A 16963-nucleotide genomic window follows, 5' to 3' on the forward strand; every position below is an offset into this window, starting at 1 on the left:
TACATAAAATGAATACTGCTTTAGTTCGACATTCTGTGAGAAAGGCACTTCATTTTTCCCTGCTATTTGGAACTTGCACAAAGTGTTCAGGGGTAATTTATAGGGATGGTATCCGAAACGATAGCTATGTGACTTTGGTTATCCTTTGTCCTCTTGCACAAGTGCAGAGGACTGAGGTAGTGTATGTTCCTCTGAAGAGAAGAACAAGTTTGCAATTGTATTTTTGCATGATTATGCCTGACTGCTTGTTAAGGTGGAACCTTGACATAGTTGTTCCATTGCAGGGGCCCACGGGGGGCCTTAGCCCCTATGCCAGAGAATAATGGTCTTGCCACAAACTCACAGGTAGTCATTTGGTTCAAAGCAGAATGAAATGTGTATATTTAATAATCGGTTGTGAATTCTACGAATTACCCTTGCTAGCATGCTCATCCTACATATCAAGTGAATGATGTGTTTATATTTTCTTGTCCTTCGTCCTTTGGGAAAAACAAAAAGTACCCTTCTTTTGGTTTAAACTTTTAGAATGTCGCACTTACGGACTTCAATGCCTGATAATGCTAATCGGTTCACCTTCAAAGTGCAAGCCTTCATCATGACCAAATTTCCCCTCATTTCTGGACTTAAACATAAACTAATATGAATACCATTTTGTAAATGCTTGCCGGTGTGTGTGCTTGCATGCAATCTTGAAGTGAGTGTCTGTGCATGTGCATATGACTTGTTAATGGAATTATAGTTTTATGCTTGTGCAAAACATGTATTATTTTTTATGGGGAGGCGAAGCTTTGAAAAGACAAGGGGTCAGAATACACTTGGCCTGGGCTTGCAATTTCCTATAGATGGATTGTAGGTAAGATGGAAGGCTGCACAATTATTTCAGCAAGACCTTTCTATGTTTCCTTTATTTTCTGAATGGTCAATCCTCTTCACTCAACTTTAATACTGAAAAGTACACTTGGTCCTTGTTTTTCTGGTTTTATATGCATGGATTGTGTATGTAAATGTACAAATTTACAGGGGGAGAGCTCAGGGCAAACTGTTAGTCACTGTATTGCATGAAAGACTGCATGTAGATGCCATACATAGGTTGCTGGTGCCTTGACAGAGCACATGCAAAGTTCATGTTAGACAAATGGCAGCATGGAACATCATGCTTGCCACAGTCGTAAACCATACAAGAAAATTTGCGTAAGGCTGGCATGCACACACAACTGGTTGCAGCAACCAACATACAAGAAAAATATTTTACGGCCTGGGTGACCATGCAAAATAAAGGACATGCAAAAATTGCTTGTCCAATCATCTATGTCTTGCATGTCCAGTCATACTCTAGGTCTCAGTATGCAAGCTTTAGAGGTCTAGCTGTGCCTTCAGTCAGCTTCAATCTTGGTTTGTTGTTCAATTGACCCTTGTCAAGGAAACTCGGTCCAATACCAACCTATCTAAAGTTTGTATTAGGAAGAGGAAAAACACTGTTTTAGCTCAAAACAGGGCGGCACTTGTGCATCCTCTGCTCCCTTCCAGATATCCCACTTCAGTGCTGATTGCGTGCCACTTGCCATATGCATTTCTTGAGCTCAGAAGCCTTCATGCCAGCAGCCGGTTTCAGCTCATGTCAACCTTGGCCTACATTCAAAGCCTTGGCTTCTTTTTTATAATTGAATCTGATGGTTTGCTTGCAATTCTAGATCTTGTTCTTTAATGTCAATCTAGGCTTAGGCTGTATTTTTTTTGTATCAGTCTTTGTCTACATGTCTCCTGGTTCTATCGTTGTTGCTTTTATTGCAATAAATAGCTTATAACAAATACGTGAAGTTGGTGACAATGTGTCAATGAGCATCTCTTCTCTGCAGATGATTTCAATAGGGTCTTTGGCTTAGCCTGTCCCAGGCTTGCCCTTCCTATTATTCTTCTCTTTATTGCAAGCAATAATTGCCTTCTAAGACTACAAATAGAAAAGAACATACAGCCATGACACAATGCTACAGATGCACTCAAGCGGCAAACGTGCGTAAGGCTTCAGCCCACAAATAGTTACAAAGCTTAGCCACTAGTAAAACCACACATACTGACTGCAGCTCCCAAATCTCTGTAGCTGAGCCATGGGCTTAAAAAGTTGGTTAGATTCCTGATAAGATTCCTTGTTTGTGGATCTCAAGCGCGGGGAAGCGATGGATGGCAGTTCATTCCCGTGCAAAGAGAATTCAACCCATTCAATTCCGCAGTAACCATGAGAAGGAACAGGTGGAGATTTCTGGGCTACAAGGCGAGAGTGCCTTCGTTGCAGGAAGATGGGTCATTTAGCCAGAGATTGCCCTCGCGGCCAAGGCCAGGCTCCTCCCCCCCTACCCCCGCAAGGCAGGTAGAGTCAGCAGGCCAGGGCCCAGCAACCCTCCTAGGCAGGAGCAATAGGAGTCTCAGACTCCTTGGCTGACACCTTCAGAAGGGGTTTGGACATAGGTTAAAAAGAAAAAGAAACCAAGCAAACTGACTTGAAAGCGCCGCAGGCAGCGGGCTAGACGCAGGGGGAGAGAGAGAGAGAGTAGTTCAAGAGGCACAGCTGCAGGAGTAACTGCAGGAGCCTATATTTGGAGACCTCCCCCCTTGCGGCAAGGGCCACTATTCAACGAGTTGATCCTCCCGTGATGAAGGTCCAGTGTCTGCAGTCAGCCTTGTATCAGCAACGAGCCCCATGAGCGATGGCGAAAGTTACGAAGGTTAGCCCGCCAACGGTTGAGGAGTGGATCCAGAGCCCCAGCGAGCTTGATCAGCAGGGTGGGCCTATGGTCGTCCCTACTCCCTCACGCCTCGGATCCCTCTCCCTCTCCACTCCCTCCTCTTCCTCCCGAGCTCCCCCCGCCCCCTCCTCCCCCCCTTGCCCCTCCTGCTATGGTCATTCTCACCACCCGTCCCCCTCCCCCCCCCCCCTTTGCCCCCCTCCCCCTTCGTAGTAGGTTTTTCAGCCTTCCCGCCCCTCGACTCCCTTGCCATCGGGCAAGGATAAGATAACGTCCCCTTTCGCTTCCTCGTCGTAGTATCCCGTCCCCTCCCTCAATTCAGGAGGGGAGCCAGAGGGAAGAGGAAAGCAGCTCCCAAACTTCAGCCTGGGTGTCCTCTACCGCGGGACTTTTGGAGATTGGGGCCGTGGAACTATCTAGAGATTCCGGACTCTTACCCTCAACCCTTGGAGGTGATGCTTGTGATCTTGCAGTCCCAAAAAGTGGGTTCGAACAACGTAGTGGGCTCTCAGACACACCCAGTTTGGAGATTCCAGTTCACCTCCACAAGGTTGGAGAAGTGGTCCCCAGTGGTATTTGATGCTATGTTGGGAGATCAGATTTCACGCATGATGGACGAGTGGATGGGCCCACACGGACTGGACCTTTGGCATGCCCATGGTGCTCAAGTGAATTTTCAGGTCCGATGTGTGGTTTGGCAATAGGGGTTATCAGATTGCTGCCTGAGGCAAAGATCGATCAGGCATGCTGTTGGCCACTCTAGAAGTGTGCTGATTTGTTCGGGGTGGAAGTTTCCTTCATGATGAAGTGGGCACGGAAGTTGGCATTGAGCCAGTGTCCACCCTAGTACGCCGACCTACGGACACAAACTAGTGGCCCTCCAAACCCTTGGCAAAGTCACAAAAGGTAGTCTTTTTGGAAGAAGCACCCACTCATAGGAGAGCCTTGTTTTCTACTTCCCCGTCCTCATGAGCTGGACCATAGTGAGTTGGAACGTGCGCGGCCTCCATGACCATGCTCGTAGTCAACTGCAATACGTGATCCTTCCATAGAAGTTGTAGAGGGCAGTGGTAGGGTGGGCAGTGGCCATCCTTTTGATAAAGGAGCAAACACCAGACGGCAACACCATCTCCTTTTGGGGAGAGGCCCAGAGGTGTGGTCCTGTGCCATAGGACGGAGCGGAGGGGTATGCATCTCGGTCTCACAGACAATGGCCTTAGAGGTCTATGATCAGGGTGAGCTTATCCCAAGACAGGTAGTTTGGATGGGAGTCAGGATGGGAGAGTTTGGGATTGGGATCTTGAACGTGTATGCCCCGGAGTGCAAACGGCACCATCTGGCCTTTTGGAGGAGGTTGACAGAGTGTCTTCCAAATGTTAGACTCCTGGATTGTTGGAGGAGACTTCAACAACCTGGAGTTTGGGGAGGACAAGTAGGATGGTGCCTCACTCTCTGAGATGCCACCAGTAGAGCGGAGCACCTGGGAGTAGTTCATCTTCATGATTAGTGGCAGAGACCCATGGCAAGAGCTAGAGTTCAGAATGATACCTGGAAGCCTCCTCTTCTCTTTTGGCTAGAGGAGACATGATGGATTGCTTGAGAGGCTGGACCGTTTCTACATTGGGGGCTAGGCACTACACAGAGGCGGCTCTATCGAGATTCTGGTAGGTATCACCATGTCAGATCACTCTCCAGCAGTACTCCACCTAGAGAAACCCCGCCGAGGTCTTTCCCAAAAGGGGGTCTGTATTCTAGAGGACCTCCTGCAGGATGGGGAGATTCAGCAAGTTATGATTTGGTAGCAATCAGAGTCAACACCTTGCGAGGGCTTGGCTTCGTGGGTGGCCGATGCGGTCTAGAGGAGCAGTGAGGAGTTGCAATCTCACGCCCTTAGATGGAGGTGGGCTCTTCAGGAGCGTGAGCGTACACTGCGGAGAGACCTCGCCTCCATAGAGAGGCTCAGGGAGCAGGACCCAAGATCCCAGTGACTTAGTGACAGATTTGAGAGCGTATGCCTTGAGCTTCAGGACACGATGGTTCGGCGGGCTGAGTTCTCCTATCACTCCTCTCGGGCCCGGTGGGGGGACAAGATGACGAAGCAATTCTTTCATACCACTGGACCTAGATCGGCAGGCACGCAGTTGCAGCGTTTACGGGATCCGCAAAGCATTATGCACACTGATCCACATGAGATTCTAGAGCTGACCATGGTTTTCTACAGTCAGCTCTTTCAGACGGAGAGGAAGACTCCAGCTTGCCTTGTGGCCCGTGAGCTAGTTTGGGACCACGTTTTGACGGTAGTCTCGCCGGAGTTGTGTAGGAGTCTGGAGGAGCCTTTCACGGATGAGGAGCTCTGGGAAGTTCTCAAGGTCCTCCCGACCTAGAAGTGTCCTGGCGAGGATGGTTTGACTCTGGCTTCTTCCGAAACTTTTGGGAGATCGTTTCCACCCCTTTCCTCCTAGCCTGCTAGGAGATCTTCGACATTGGCTCCCTTCCTCGAGCAGGGGGTGGATTTGTTTGATCTTGAAAGGGGGAGATAGGTTAGACATTCGGCAGTGGAGACCGGCCACCTTGTTTGATATAGCATACAAGATCCTCGCCAAGGTCTTGAGTTTGCGATTACGGCCTCATCTCACCAACATCATCCACGACACATAGATCGGGTTTGTTCAGGAGCGCAGCATCGCGGACAATATCTTCACATTTTGGGAGGGAGTGGATTAGGCGAGGGAGGAGTCACAGCCTTGGGCCATCCTTCTCTTGGATTTTGAGAAGGCTTACGAGAGTGTGGAGTGGTCTTTCCTAGTGGGTATTATGCAGAGGTTGGGTTTCTCAGACAGATGGATTAGAGGAATTTATGCACTTTATGCAGGGAGCTCTAGTGAGATGCTTGCTAGTGGGACACACAGGCGAGGCCTTTCCTTTCTCTTGTTCAATCCATTAGGGCTGTCCCCTCACTCCCTTTCTCTTCTTGTTTGTGGCGGAGGCTTTGGGCTACTACTTGAGATCGCAGGTGACGGGCCTCACAGGGTTGAATTTCCCAATCAGACAAGAGGAGGAGCTGCTAGACTCTGAGTTTGCAAATGACATGGCCTTGTACGTAGAGGGCACCACAACGAGCTTTGAGAGAGTCAGGGTAGCCATGGCTATCTACTATAAGGCTTCGGGTGCGCTGATCAACTGTTTCTTCACAGGCTCTGGAAGACATAGGAGATTTGAGAGTGGGGGAGCGACTTTGGCTTCCGCTGGATTTCGTGGGGCCAGACAGCGAGATACCTCGAATGCTAGGTGGATATTGATATTACAACAGAGCAGTAGATCACCCTGGTACTTGAGAGTGTTCGGCACAAGCTTCTCTACTAGAGCTCAACCAAACTCTCCCTAGCGGGCCCTGTCCTAGTGGCAAACCAGGTCCTTCTTGCCACGGTCTAGTATGTTGCCTCGTGGTGGTGCTTTCACAAAGGGTGCATTGGGCAGCTCAGACAGTTGGTTCGGAACTTCCTTTGGGCAGGATCGGACGGCACGAGGAACACTAGAGCTTGGGTCGCTTGAAAGACTGTGATCATGCCGCCATAGGCTTTGGGAGGCTTGGGTATCATTGATCCGGAGATGTAGAGCAAAGCCCTCTTGGGCAAGCTGGTTGTGCGCGGCCTCACCTCGGGCGCAGAGCCTTGGAAGCTCCTCTTATAGCAAGGGCTTCTCAGGAACACCCCAGACTGGGGGGGCAGTGACAACATTCACACAGATGGATCTTCTCAGAGGTCTCCCTTACGGGGAAGGGTTCCCCCTTGATGAGAAGCCTCCATAGAGTCTGGCGAAGATTAGCAAGGGGCCTCATCCGTGCTCAGCCCGGTTGCAGAGAGGAGTTCGAGCGTTAGCGTAGAGACCAGGGATCAAGATGGGCATATGCTCGGGCAGTAGACTCACATTGGTTGGGCGCATGGCCCGACGTGCTCTTTTGGCAGATGGAGCAGATTATTCATAGAGGCAGATGCGAGGCTTGGAGCCTTAGCGCATTTGCAAGGGGCAGGGCAGCAAATGAGGGAGATTGACCTAGCCATCCCTGAGTCTTGGTGGGAGGGACTTCGGATGTGGAAGGACAGGAGATGGTTGGGTTACTTTTCTTGGATTGGGGTCCCCTTGAGGATGATGATGCAGCAAGGTAGCACGCAACGTGGTTTTTTCTGTGTAGGACATAGAGGTCTACCTCAGACACTCACTGAGAGAGACACAAAGATGGATGGGATTCATTGGCAGATGATTAGAGTGGTGGGCCGATTGGGGAAGGAGTGGCACAATGATCCTCCCAGCATCCCAGAGCAGGATGCCCCCAGATGGCACCTCTAGTTGTGGGAGGGTAGGCCATTGAGAGAGGTCCAGTGGAATCCGGGAGAGTGGTTTTGGCCCTTAGGGATCGGCCTCGCCGAGCGAGTGGACAAGGTGCCCTTTTTTTCCTACACCACACGGATTGGCAACAGGCTTCAGATGGACTCTTTGATTTGGACCCCTTTGAGGGAGAGGCACTGGGTGGCCTAGAGAGTGCCCCAGGAGGTCCGTTTTAGGTTTTGGAAGCGTTTATGGTCCAGTTTGCGGCCGAGGAGGATCTCCTACTTCTTCTGGTTAGCCGCCCACGAAGGCTTTCCCATTGGCCTGTGGTTGGAGTAGATGTGGGGGGAGGGGCAGTGTCACTGTTGCTCTGCTGGATTTATGGAGACGATCCCTTACTGTCTTTGGAGATGTCGTAGCGGAGCAAGAAATCCCTTAGGATTATGACCCGCATGCAGAGCCTTCAAAGGGACTACACCTAGGGGATGGTGGCTTGGTTGACCGAGGGAGGTCACACGTTTGAGATTGATGAGGTCTCTCCAGCTTACTGGATACAGGGTCAGAGCATTCAGAGGATAAAGCTCCATAAGACGGTCCCTCTTGATAGCCCGGATCCTCACCCCCCTCTAGTGGATAGCGTGTGGGAGGTAGTAGCCAGTATCACGGCATGGAACATTCGGGTCGCTCGCTTTAGTTTGGTGATGGATGAGCATCCGGTTTCACCCTCGGCTACCTTGGTGGCCATCTAGCAGGATATCATCTACACCCTGTGCTCCACCTGGGAGCGTGGGACCCCGGGCTCTAGGGCGATTGTCGCCAGGCGCGCACGTTTCTGCAAGGCTTGGCCTACAAGAGTTATCTACACTTCTACTCTGCGAGGGATTCACTGGCTGTATAGTCCCCGCACTTGGCTTTTAGCCCCTGTACCAGAGATTCCCTAGGCAATGAGCTGGGTTTCTTTGGAACAGGCTGGTTTTTCTTCTTTCAACCTTGATCCGGTTTTTGTCATACTCATCACCTTCTAGGCTGCTGTTTTGTATGAAGTTTTTCAAGCATTAATAGAAGGTTCCTTTCTTTGCAATAAATAAATAAATAACATGTTTTGCAGAGAATTGTATGAACTGAATGTTTTGCAGAGAATTGTATGAACTGAATGTTTTGCAGAGAATTGTATGAACTGAATATTTGCAAGTGTAAAATGCTGGAATATAATCAATACATAGGATGCCATCTTTTTAGAATGAACTGAATAAATATAAAGCCTAGTGATATGTAGATAGCGGATGCCATGTCATCAGTCCTATGTATGTGCAAATGCAATATGTCGAATGAAAGGATTGGGATACCATTAGAGACCGTCATGGATTTGTATCTTCACCTTCCACAAATTGTAATTGATTTGGTCCAATTTGTCTTCCTGGAATTGGCACACTTCACTGATGCTATAGTCCCCTTCCTTCATGCAAAGGGCCTCCTTCTGTTAGTGGTTGAAGTAGGTGACTGAGGCAGATCCTCTTGCCTCTGTAATCATGTCAAAGACAAACCTCACACACACACACATATTTTTTTAAATTTTTTTGGGTGAGAATTTTTGCCTTTATATTACAGAGTCAGCATCCCAAAGCAGGATGTGCTCAAATACATCAAGAGAAGATCTCAATATAGGACAGTTATACATCTTGATCTATAGACCCTGTTTGCAAGCAATCATAAAAGATTGCTACAAAGAGTTCCTGAAGAAAGAGTAAGGCGAGAAAATTGGATCACCAAAAATTCTATGATTTCTGTCTTTCCATAGAGTCCAAAGTGCCCAATATCTAACCCAAAGAAAAAACAAATCAAAATCTTGTCTAGGTGGGTGAACACACGTTTTTTTTTTAGTAAATCCAGTGCTATATATTTATAATATCAAAACTTTACAAGAGGGAAAGTCTCCAAGATGGAGAGTATTCCACAGATCAGAAGCATAAAAAGAAAAGCTCAATGCAAGATGCATGTATATCACCCTCATGGCAGGCATCATATAAAGATTGCCGCAATGAGGCTCTAAAGGATTCATATGACTTTTGAAACTGACGGCCCAAATATGCCAAATTATGTTCTTCCCAAATTGTCCAAAGAGCCCAATATCTCACCCATGAGAAAAAGAGTGAGTATTGAGATAAAGACGTCTTAAATCTGCCAAATAACCAAAAAAGTTTCCCAAATATGTGACTCGGGAAACAGAGGCGAAGATGATCTGAAATTTTCCCCAGGAGGTTCCGAGTAGACTGACATTGCCAAAGTAGATGAAGGACAGTCTCTGAACACACACACACGCACGCACGCACACACACATCCATCTCACTCAGATTTGGAAGAATATATAGCAAAGTAGGCAGCATATTTCTCAATTGGGGACTGATCAAGGAACGAAACTGTCACAGTAAGTACTCCACATAGGCAGCCTAGTGCTACCCTACCTACAGCCCTAGGCTGCACCAAACTGTGCACGACTCAGGTGGTCACAATGCTCCTCAACTGCTGTCACTCTCCTTGTTTGCATGCCTTCTAGAGGCTTCAATAGAGTTCTGGACTTGAGAGTAAAACCCAAAGATCTTCTCAACCAGGCCCCTGGAACAGACTGACCTGGTTTTGTAGGGTGAGTGGCCAAGCTGGAAGGGCTGACCCCTTGTTGCATTGACATGTAGGCAGCTATTTGAGGCCCTAGTTAGCTTCCTGTATGCCTGAATAAGGTAGGCCTTTGAGCCCCTTTGGCTGGGCCATATCTGCCCATGGCGTAGCCAGATATGCTGCCCATATGGGAGCTTGCTTGCTGTCCATATGACAATCAAACCGTGGCTCAATGGTTAGCCAAAATGTGGTACTCCATTATGGACTCCATACCCTAATTTGGGTTGCATGTAATGCCAACTTGGCACTTGCATCAGTCCCCTATCCAATTCCGAAATTGATCAATGTTGAGGCCTTGGTGCCCAAATTCAGAAAGCATTTATGCTCTTAATTAGGTCAATCCCTCAGGTTCTTCAAAAATTAGGCTATCAAAATATTCACATGATAAGCATTTGTGTGACCATGAGGTTCATCATAACAATTTTTATCATTCTGTGACATTTTATGGGAATAGTGAAGTTATTTGTGGCTTTTGTTTGGGAGGCAGGAAGGATGCATTTTCTCAGCTGCAGGGAATGGGCTTGCTTATTGCTGGGATTTAGTGAGTACATTTTATGGGCTTCTCTTATATTTTTTTTCCAAGCTTGATTTCAGGGTGGAATTCATCTTGTGGAATTCATGAGTTGGTATATTGAATTTTTTAGGAGACAGAAAAGATTAGCATGGTCTTTAAAGGTCATTCGGATTATTTACATTGCATTTGTTCAAGACCATCTCATAAACAGGTAATTGCTTATTTGGGAAATTATTGTGCTTCGATTCTGCTGTATCTTCGCCTTCATCTATGACTGCTTAATGTATGCAATTCTGTTTGATATTCTGCCCTGGATTCGAAGATCCCAGTGATGAACGAAATCTTCTTGCAGGTCATTACTGGATCTGAAGATGGAACTACTCGAATCTGGGGTAAATTACTGGACCTTTCACCTTTATGATCCTTATATGTTGCTGACTAGAGTTCAAGGATTTGGTTGAATCCTTCAAAAGAAGAAGTCTGAGTAATGATAGAAACGGATATCAGATTGCAGAAGTGCACATTGTATTGCCATCTTAGACCCTTGGAGAGCGAGTAAGATTTCAAAGGGTTCACAGAATAAATCTCCATGGGTTAGCTGCGCTGCAGTTGATTTAAGTGAAAAGTGGCTGGTAAGGATTGTCCTTAATAGCTTTCATCACTCCTCTTTCTTGAAATCAGATCACGGTATTGAACAATGCGGTGGTTTTCAAAAGTATGATGCAATAGTCTTGATATATAGGATGGTTTGTGTTTTTGAGGCACAGAGCAAGACAAATTTTTCTAACCCTTTTTTAGTTTGAGTCCTTAATATGTAGGTATGTGGGACAGGTGGACGCTGTGTAACTTTGTGGAGTCTTCCCGGTCTTGATGCAGTTACAAGGATTGCAACATTATCTTCTCCTCAGGCTATTACTATAGCAAATGACCAGGTCTCCTATCTTCAAAAAGCTATACATTTCACCTAATAGTTATGAGAGAAACTTGTCACCAATAGAATGCATAGTATCTTTTGGACATAGTCAATGGGATTTCAGGCATTGCTGTGCAATGCACTCAAGGCATATCAATGTAGGAGCTAAACAGAATAATTTTCTTGCAGCAGCGAATTATTGCAATTGAACTTGTTTTTGAAGTTTTCAAAAACCTGTTCTGATCCTCAAATACAGTAATGAGATCTATAACTCAGACAAATCGTCTTAAATGAATAGTCAAGGAATATAATGAAATACTGATTCTAATTTATCATGTGGTATTATGTTGTGAGCTGGGATTACCAATGTTATGCAACCATGTGCAAGAACAAATCCATACCTGCCATAACATGAGGACACTAAATCTACACACTGGTTTTCCGGACAGATAATGATGGTTGGAGCGCAGCCACACCTGTCCTGCTTCAATTATGGTGGAGATATTGTTTCACAAATCGCTATTGCACCCTTATCTGCATATTCTGTGTCTGGTCATCATTCTGGGGTATTCTAAGCAGCCCTTTCTCTTTGCTCAGTAGTAATCGTTGCATCCGAAATTGGCAAATATTGTCCTTGTATGCCACGGTGTGAAGGATAATGTACTTTCAGAAATTTCTAGTTTATGCTTTCATAAGGAGGAGTTGCTTTGGTGTTTCTAATCTGTTTGATCTTCTGGTGTAAGTTTGAGCATACAAGCCTTGCAGTTTAACCATTAACATGTGATCTTTCATGAATTGTCATGATGGAAGGTCTTTTATGAAGGACCGGTTGCATGAATTTGAGGAATTGGAGCAGTCAAGGGTGGCAGTATTGAGCAGCCAATTGTGATATTTAATATTTGAAACCTTACGTATTTACACGATCAATGGTGGTGCACATTTGATGCAGTTTCAGTCGATACAAATGTGAGACTGTTATCTCTTTAGTCACTTCATTGACCCACAAATTCTACTAAGTGACTCTGCAGTATCCTGAGCAGATGGAATCCTTCTCCAGGATCTCGTCTTGGAGGATTTGGTGTGCATGTCGCACACAGGCCATTGGAGGCAATTATGAGACGATAAAGCGATCTTGTCTCGGATAATGGATTGGTCAGAGGTCACCCACGCTTGAGGAGGCAATGGGAGACTGTTTAGGGACAGCCAGACTCAGGACAGACACATTCCTTAGAGTGGGGGATTGTTGGGTTTTCGCGATTGACGGAGTATGGCAGGACTTCGCATGATTCACCTCCTTGTTTGGTCTTTTTCGATATCGTTTAGGATTGAGACCTACTGAAGCTTCTTTTATATCTTGGAGTTGGGAATAGGGTTCTCCCTTACTTCATGTTGTAATCTAGGGTTTGGGTCAAGCTTTTGCTTTCCCAGTCGTTTTTTGTTGTTGAGACATGATTAATAATGTATATTTAGGGCCTACCATTTAATCTCCTGGAGAGATGCGGCAAGTCCTGAATATAAGATCAAGGAAGAAATGAAGATGAGCTCTGAAAGACTCGCTTAGTTAACAGGTTCCTGAAGCTTTCTTGCAAGGCTCTAGTGTGTCAAGTAGTCTACTCTAGTCTACTTCTATTTTAGTCTACCTAACTCAGCCTTGAGCATGCAGTACTGGGCATATTGTAGTGCACGGAATGGTAGTCTTAGGCAGCCTTCAAAGTTGTAGTTCCCCTACTGCTACATGGAAGTTAAAAAGAAGCACAACTTTAGGCAAGCAGCCCACATTCATCACCAATTATGTGGAGCTTCATGATTGAGTATTCACCACAATGTTTATGGATAGCTTTCATAAATTTCCTTAGTCCATGGTAGCTAGATGAAGTACAGACCCAACTGGTCTGTTGCAGATGGTCACGTATTCCTGGATGCTGACCAGTTGCCAGGCTATAAATGGCCCTACCCCTGCCATTGGCACTGTGCTGCACTCCTGCAGCAGTGCCACATGTCTGCTGCTGTCCGCAGCTACTCCCTAGCCTGGTGCAGCCCTTCATGGGCCTATGCCATCTTCTACTGCCTACTTCTACCCAGGTCTACTGAACTCCTCATATGAGGGCTCACAATTTGGTCAGTGACGTCTTCTAACAACTTATTCCCTTACACAATCAAAAACATGGTAAGTCACCCAAGGGGTTGTTAGAGTTAGTCATCTCCTATCTGTCAGTTAGGGAGAGAGGACTTCTATGTGGATGTGCCCACCTAGAGAGAGTAGTAGTATTTGTGTCCTTTCTTAGTACATTTCGCAGGTTAGGTGGAGGCTTAGCCAGGGCACAATGCCAGGGTTAGAGGCTGAGCAGCTGGGCCTGGTTGTGGCTGGGTTTAGTGCCGATTTAGGCCTGGTAAGAGCCCACAGTTTGGGCCAGTAACCAGGCTGGTTTGGGCCAGAAGTGACCCTGACCAGCGTCAGGTCAGCCAACCAGACCTGGTCGGGTCAGTCTGCCATGTCAGCAGGCTAGTCGGTTAGCTTAGCGGGGTTTTTCCTTTGCCCCTTATAAAATGGGGTATTTTGCCCTCTTGTATTCTAATTGGTGGGGCAGTTCAACCACTAATTGTTCACAGTTGATAGGCGCAGTTCACTCTACTCCTGGAGGAACTTGGAGGTGCAGTTCAGCCTCGGTCTCCAGTCCACCTGTGGTGCAGATCAGCTGTTATCATTCATTGGAGGTTCTCTCTCTCTCTCTCTCTCTCTCCCCCCCCCCGCAATTCTCTCTCTACTTTGATATGGTATCAGAGCGTCAGGCTGACTCTGAGATATTGTCACCACCTGTGTCCCAGCCCACCCTAACTGCATCACACATTGATGAAACCATTGCCTGTGTCTTGATCTTACAATGATATGGTGACTGATAAAAGCCTAAGCTCATGTAAAGTCTGATCTAGGAGAGCACTAGTGGCAGGTGAAAGTTGCTATTGATTTATGAAGGTGTGGATAGCATGGGAAGAAGGTGAACCATTCACGAAAGTGTTCTGAAGGTGTGGATAGTTTGGGAAGAAATCGACTTGCTGTAGAAGGTGATGGAGTGCTACAAGCGTGGAGAGCTTTGGAGAAGGAGATCCTGGAGAAGAAGGCATCACTTAAGCAGCCTATTCTTTCTCTCTTCGTTCCCGGCCACCCTCCCTTCTCTTCTTTCCCACCCATCCTGCCTTTCACAAGAGCAAGCTTTCCTCCCTGAGATGGCAAGTCTACGTGAGATGGCTGAGAAGCCAGTGCGGATCCCCGTTTTACCCACATTCCCAATAGACGGTCACTTGGACGGAAATAATTATGGAGTGTGGAGAGTGATGATTGAGTCATTGTTCGCAATCATGTGACTTGGCTGATTGTATTCTTGTTAGAGTTGTTGGACCAAATTCCGGAGGAGGAGGATCCTAGCATCATAGAGCGGGAGATTTTGGCCCAGTTGTGGGATCGGGCCAACGCCCAAGTCCGTTCCTTTATCTTCAGGTGAGAAACCGTGTGAAGCGCATGACACTGGCCAGAAGTATTTGGCAGCATTTGGTGTCTCTACACAACAGGGTCTCCCCAATGACGTGTGTCTCCTTGGAAGTCTAGGTGCGAGTCTTGAATCCCGCAAAGTCATATGCGGGAGTCGTAGGGTCTTCAACAGGAGTCCTTCAAGCACAAAAGGAGATCTCTTCGAAGGACATAGCCATTACTCGGCTGTCCCATCTTTCTGGTTAGTTACTCTGCATTCTACTCATCCATGATCATGAGTGGGAGCCTGAACACCCACTTGGGAAGAGTTGGTGCCGATAGTGTTGGACCAGGAGGAGCAGGTTCGACAACCCCTACATGGTGGAGGATCGGAAGCCTTGGCTGCCCCCCAAGTAAAAGGGTGGAGCAACAACGACAAGGAAAAAGAAAAGCCTTTTGAAAAAAAGTCTGATGCAGACTGCGAGGCCTTGAAGGCGAATCGGGTTGCAAAGAGTCACTATTAGAGAAAGTGCCCTTTGTGAAACCATGAATAGGGTATTGGTTCGTCAGCAGTAGCAGCAGTGCGACAACCCCAACATTCATACATCTGGAGATCATGGACGTAGGAGTCCATCTTCTTCAAGTTCAGATGTGGCAGCTCACACGGTGGTGAGACTTGAGAGTGGATTGTGGACAGCGGTGCTTCCCAGCACATTACATATTTGCGAGAGTAGTTCAAAGGCCTTGGATGGCGGTCAAGCGAGGTATGCATTGGTGATAATTCCATTATATACCAGTTGAAGGTCAATGGCTATTAGGGACAAGGTTTACAAGGAAGAGTGAATGGCCATGAGGGACAAGGTTATAGGCCGGGTAGTTTGGGAAGGAGCATTTGATGATGGGATCTATAGACTCCCTATGCTCTCTGAAGGAACATGTGGTAAGCTATTTCTAGGAAAGGAAAGGAAAGATGGCAAGCTTAATGAAAATGAACTCAAATGGAAGTAGGCAATAGCAATGAACCAAAATACTCACATGTAGATAGCTTGATGTTGATTGATATGAAAAGACTCAAGACAAGTACAACACTATATAGTGTGAGCCTCTAGACTCTAGAAAGTCACAATGCATATGGGATAATCTTCCATATGACACGTGTCAGTGTCTAGGACTCACTAGACTATAAAATAAGTCGTAGGGACCTAGGACACACAAATACACTCACTTTGACTTCATATTCTAACATCCCCCCATGAAGGAAAGGTGAGGGACTACTGGAATGAAGTCAAGAACAGAACATGACAATCATGGAGTCTATTGCTCTGTGCACCCCAAGTAGCTCAGAGGCTCAAATGAAGCATGGCTACTTGACCCAACAAATCGGTCTTGGGAAATGCACCAACATCCTGGAACTCAGCCAAGCGTGATAGAGAGGCCCATCAAAGCCAATAGAAAGACTTCCACAATACATCCCCCCTTGGCTTCATAGTAGGATCTGCTAGGAAGCCACACACCACTTGTAAAGGAAATACAACATCATTTGAGGAGGACTTTCCAAGGCTGAGAACCTTTATTGACTCAAGGACACAAGACTCATTATTACAAGCATTTTTGGGGGACTACCCAGGGCAGAGTACCCAAGCACACATAGAATAGATCAGAAACAAAAGTCCCGATCATCAGGTAGATAGACCTCTAAATGAAGAGAGAGATCTCTGATGTTGGCAGTAAGAGCATGGGTCGGTGTCAAAGCACCATCTTCTTCTTTGTCTTCACTTGTTGCAGCCCCAACCAAGTTGGCATGATCCTTGTGTTGTTGCTTGGGGATCCTCGGTGTGACCAAGCTTCCCACAGTGATTGCATTTGAAAGGCTTGAATTTGCCTTTGCCCTTGGAGTACAGTGCACTGGGGTCCGGAGTGTCTGCATACCGTTTTTCATGATCAATGAGCATAGCAACCATATCATGATAACCCATTTGTGTCACACCAATGCTGGTATGATCTCCCGGTACTTAAAATTTTCCTCAATGCTCAAGAAAAAAGGAATAAAGAAAGTTTATTAAAGTCTTCGGAAGACCGATGGGTCTATGAGACTGTGAAAATTAAAAAAATGCAGAATGGCAGTACTAAGTCTTAAGTACAACATTGTCATGTCGATGGTCAACTATATATCAATCTCAACATCATCATCAACATCATCATCATCATCAGCAGCAGCAGCAAGATACAAGGATGGATGAGGCATTGGAGGCATGACGTCGGCAATAGAGTGTTGTCGGCCGCTCAGAGGTGCTCTCCTGGCACGTCTCCTGGTTGTAGCTCTGCCTCTG

At 46.7% G+C, this 16963-nt stretch overlaps 1 protein-coding gene across 1 annotated transcript in view; it reads left to right on the forward strand.

Annotated features, from left to right (window-relative positions):
• Nucleotides 1-16963, forward strand: part of DWA1 (DWD (DDB1-binding WD40 protein) hypersensitive to ABA 1) — a 76969-nt gene that overhangs the window by 48920 nt on the left and 11086 nt on the right. Inside the window, exons 6-12 of the mRNA XM_087394588.1 lie at nt 285-345; nt 10228-10281; nt 10385-10465; nt 10607-10646; nt 10762-10886; nt 11073-11186; nt 11617-11733. Of these exons, the coding sequence (XP_087250714.1) occupies nt 285-345; nt 10228-10281; nt 10385-10465; nt 10607-10646; nt 10762-10886; nt 11073-11186; nt 11617-11733 (592 nt within the window). The remainder of the gene's footprint in view (nt 1-284; nt 346-10227; nt 10282-10384; nt 10466-10606; nt 10647-10761; nt 10887-11072; nt 11187-11616; nt 11734-16963) is intronic.

Source organism: Dipteris shenzhenensis, chromosome 23 (assembly GCF_047967505.1).
Source record: "Dipteris shenzhenensis isolate YYH24624 ecotype China chromosome 23, Dip_SZ_1.0, whole genome shotgun sequence".
NCBI classification, from domain to species: Eukaryota; Viridiplantae; Streptophyta; class Polypodiopsida; order Gleicheniales; family Dipteridaceae; genus Dipteris; species Dipteris shenzhenensis.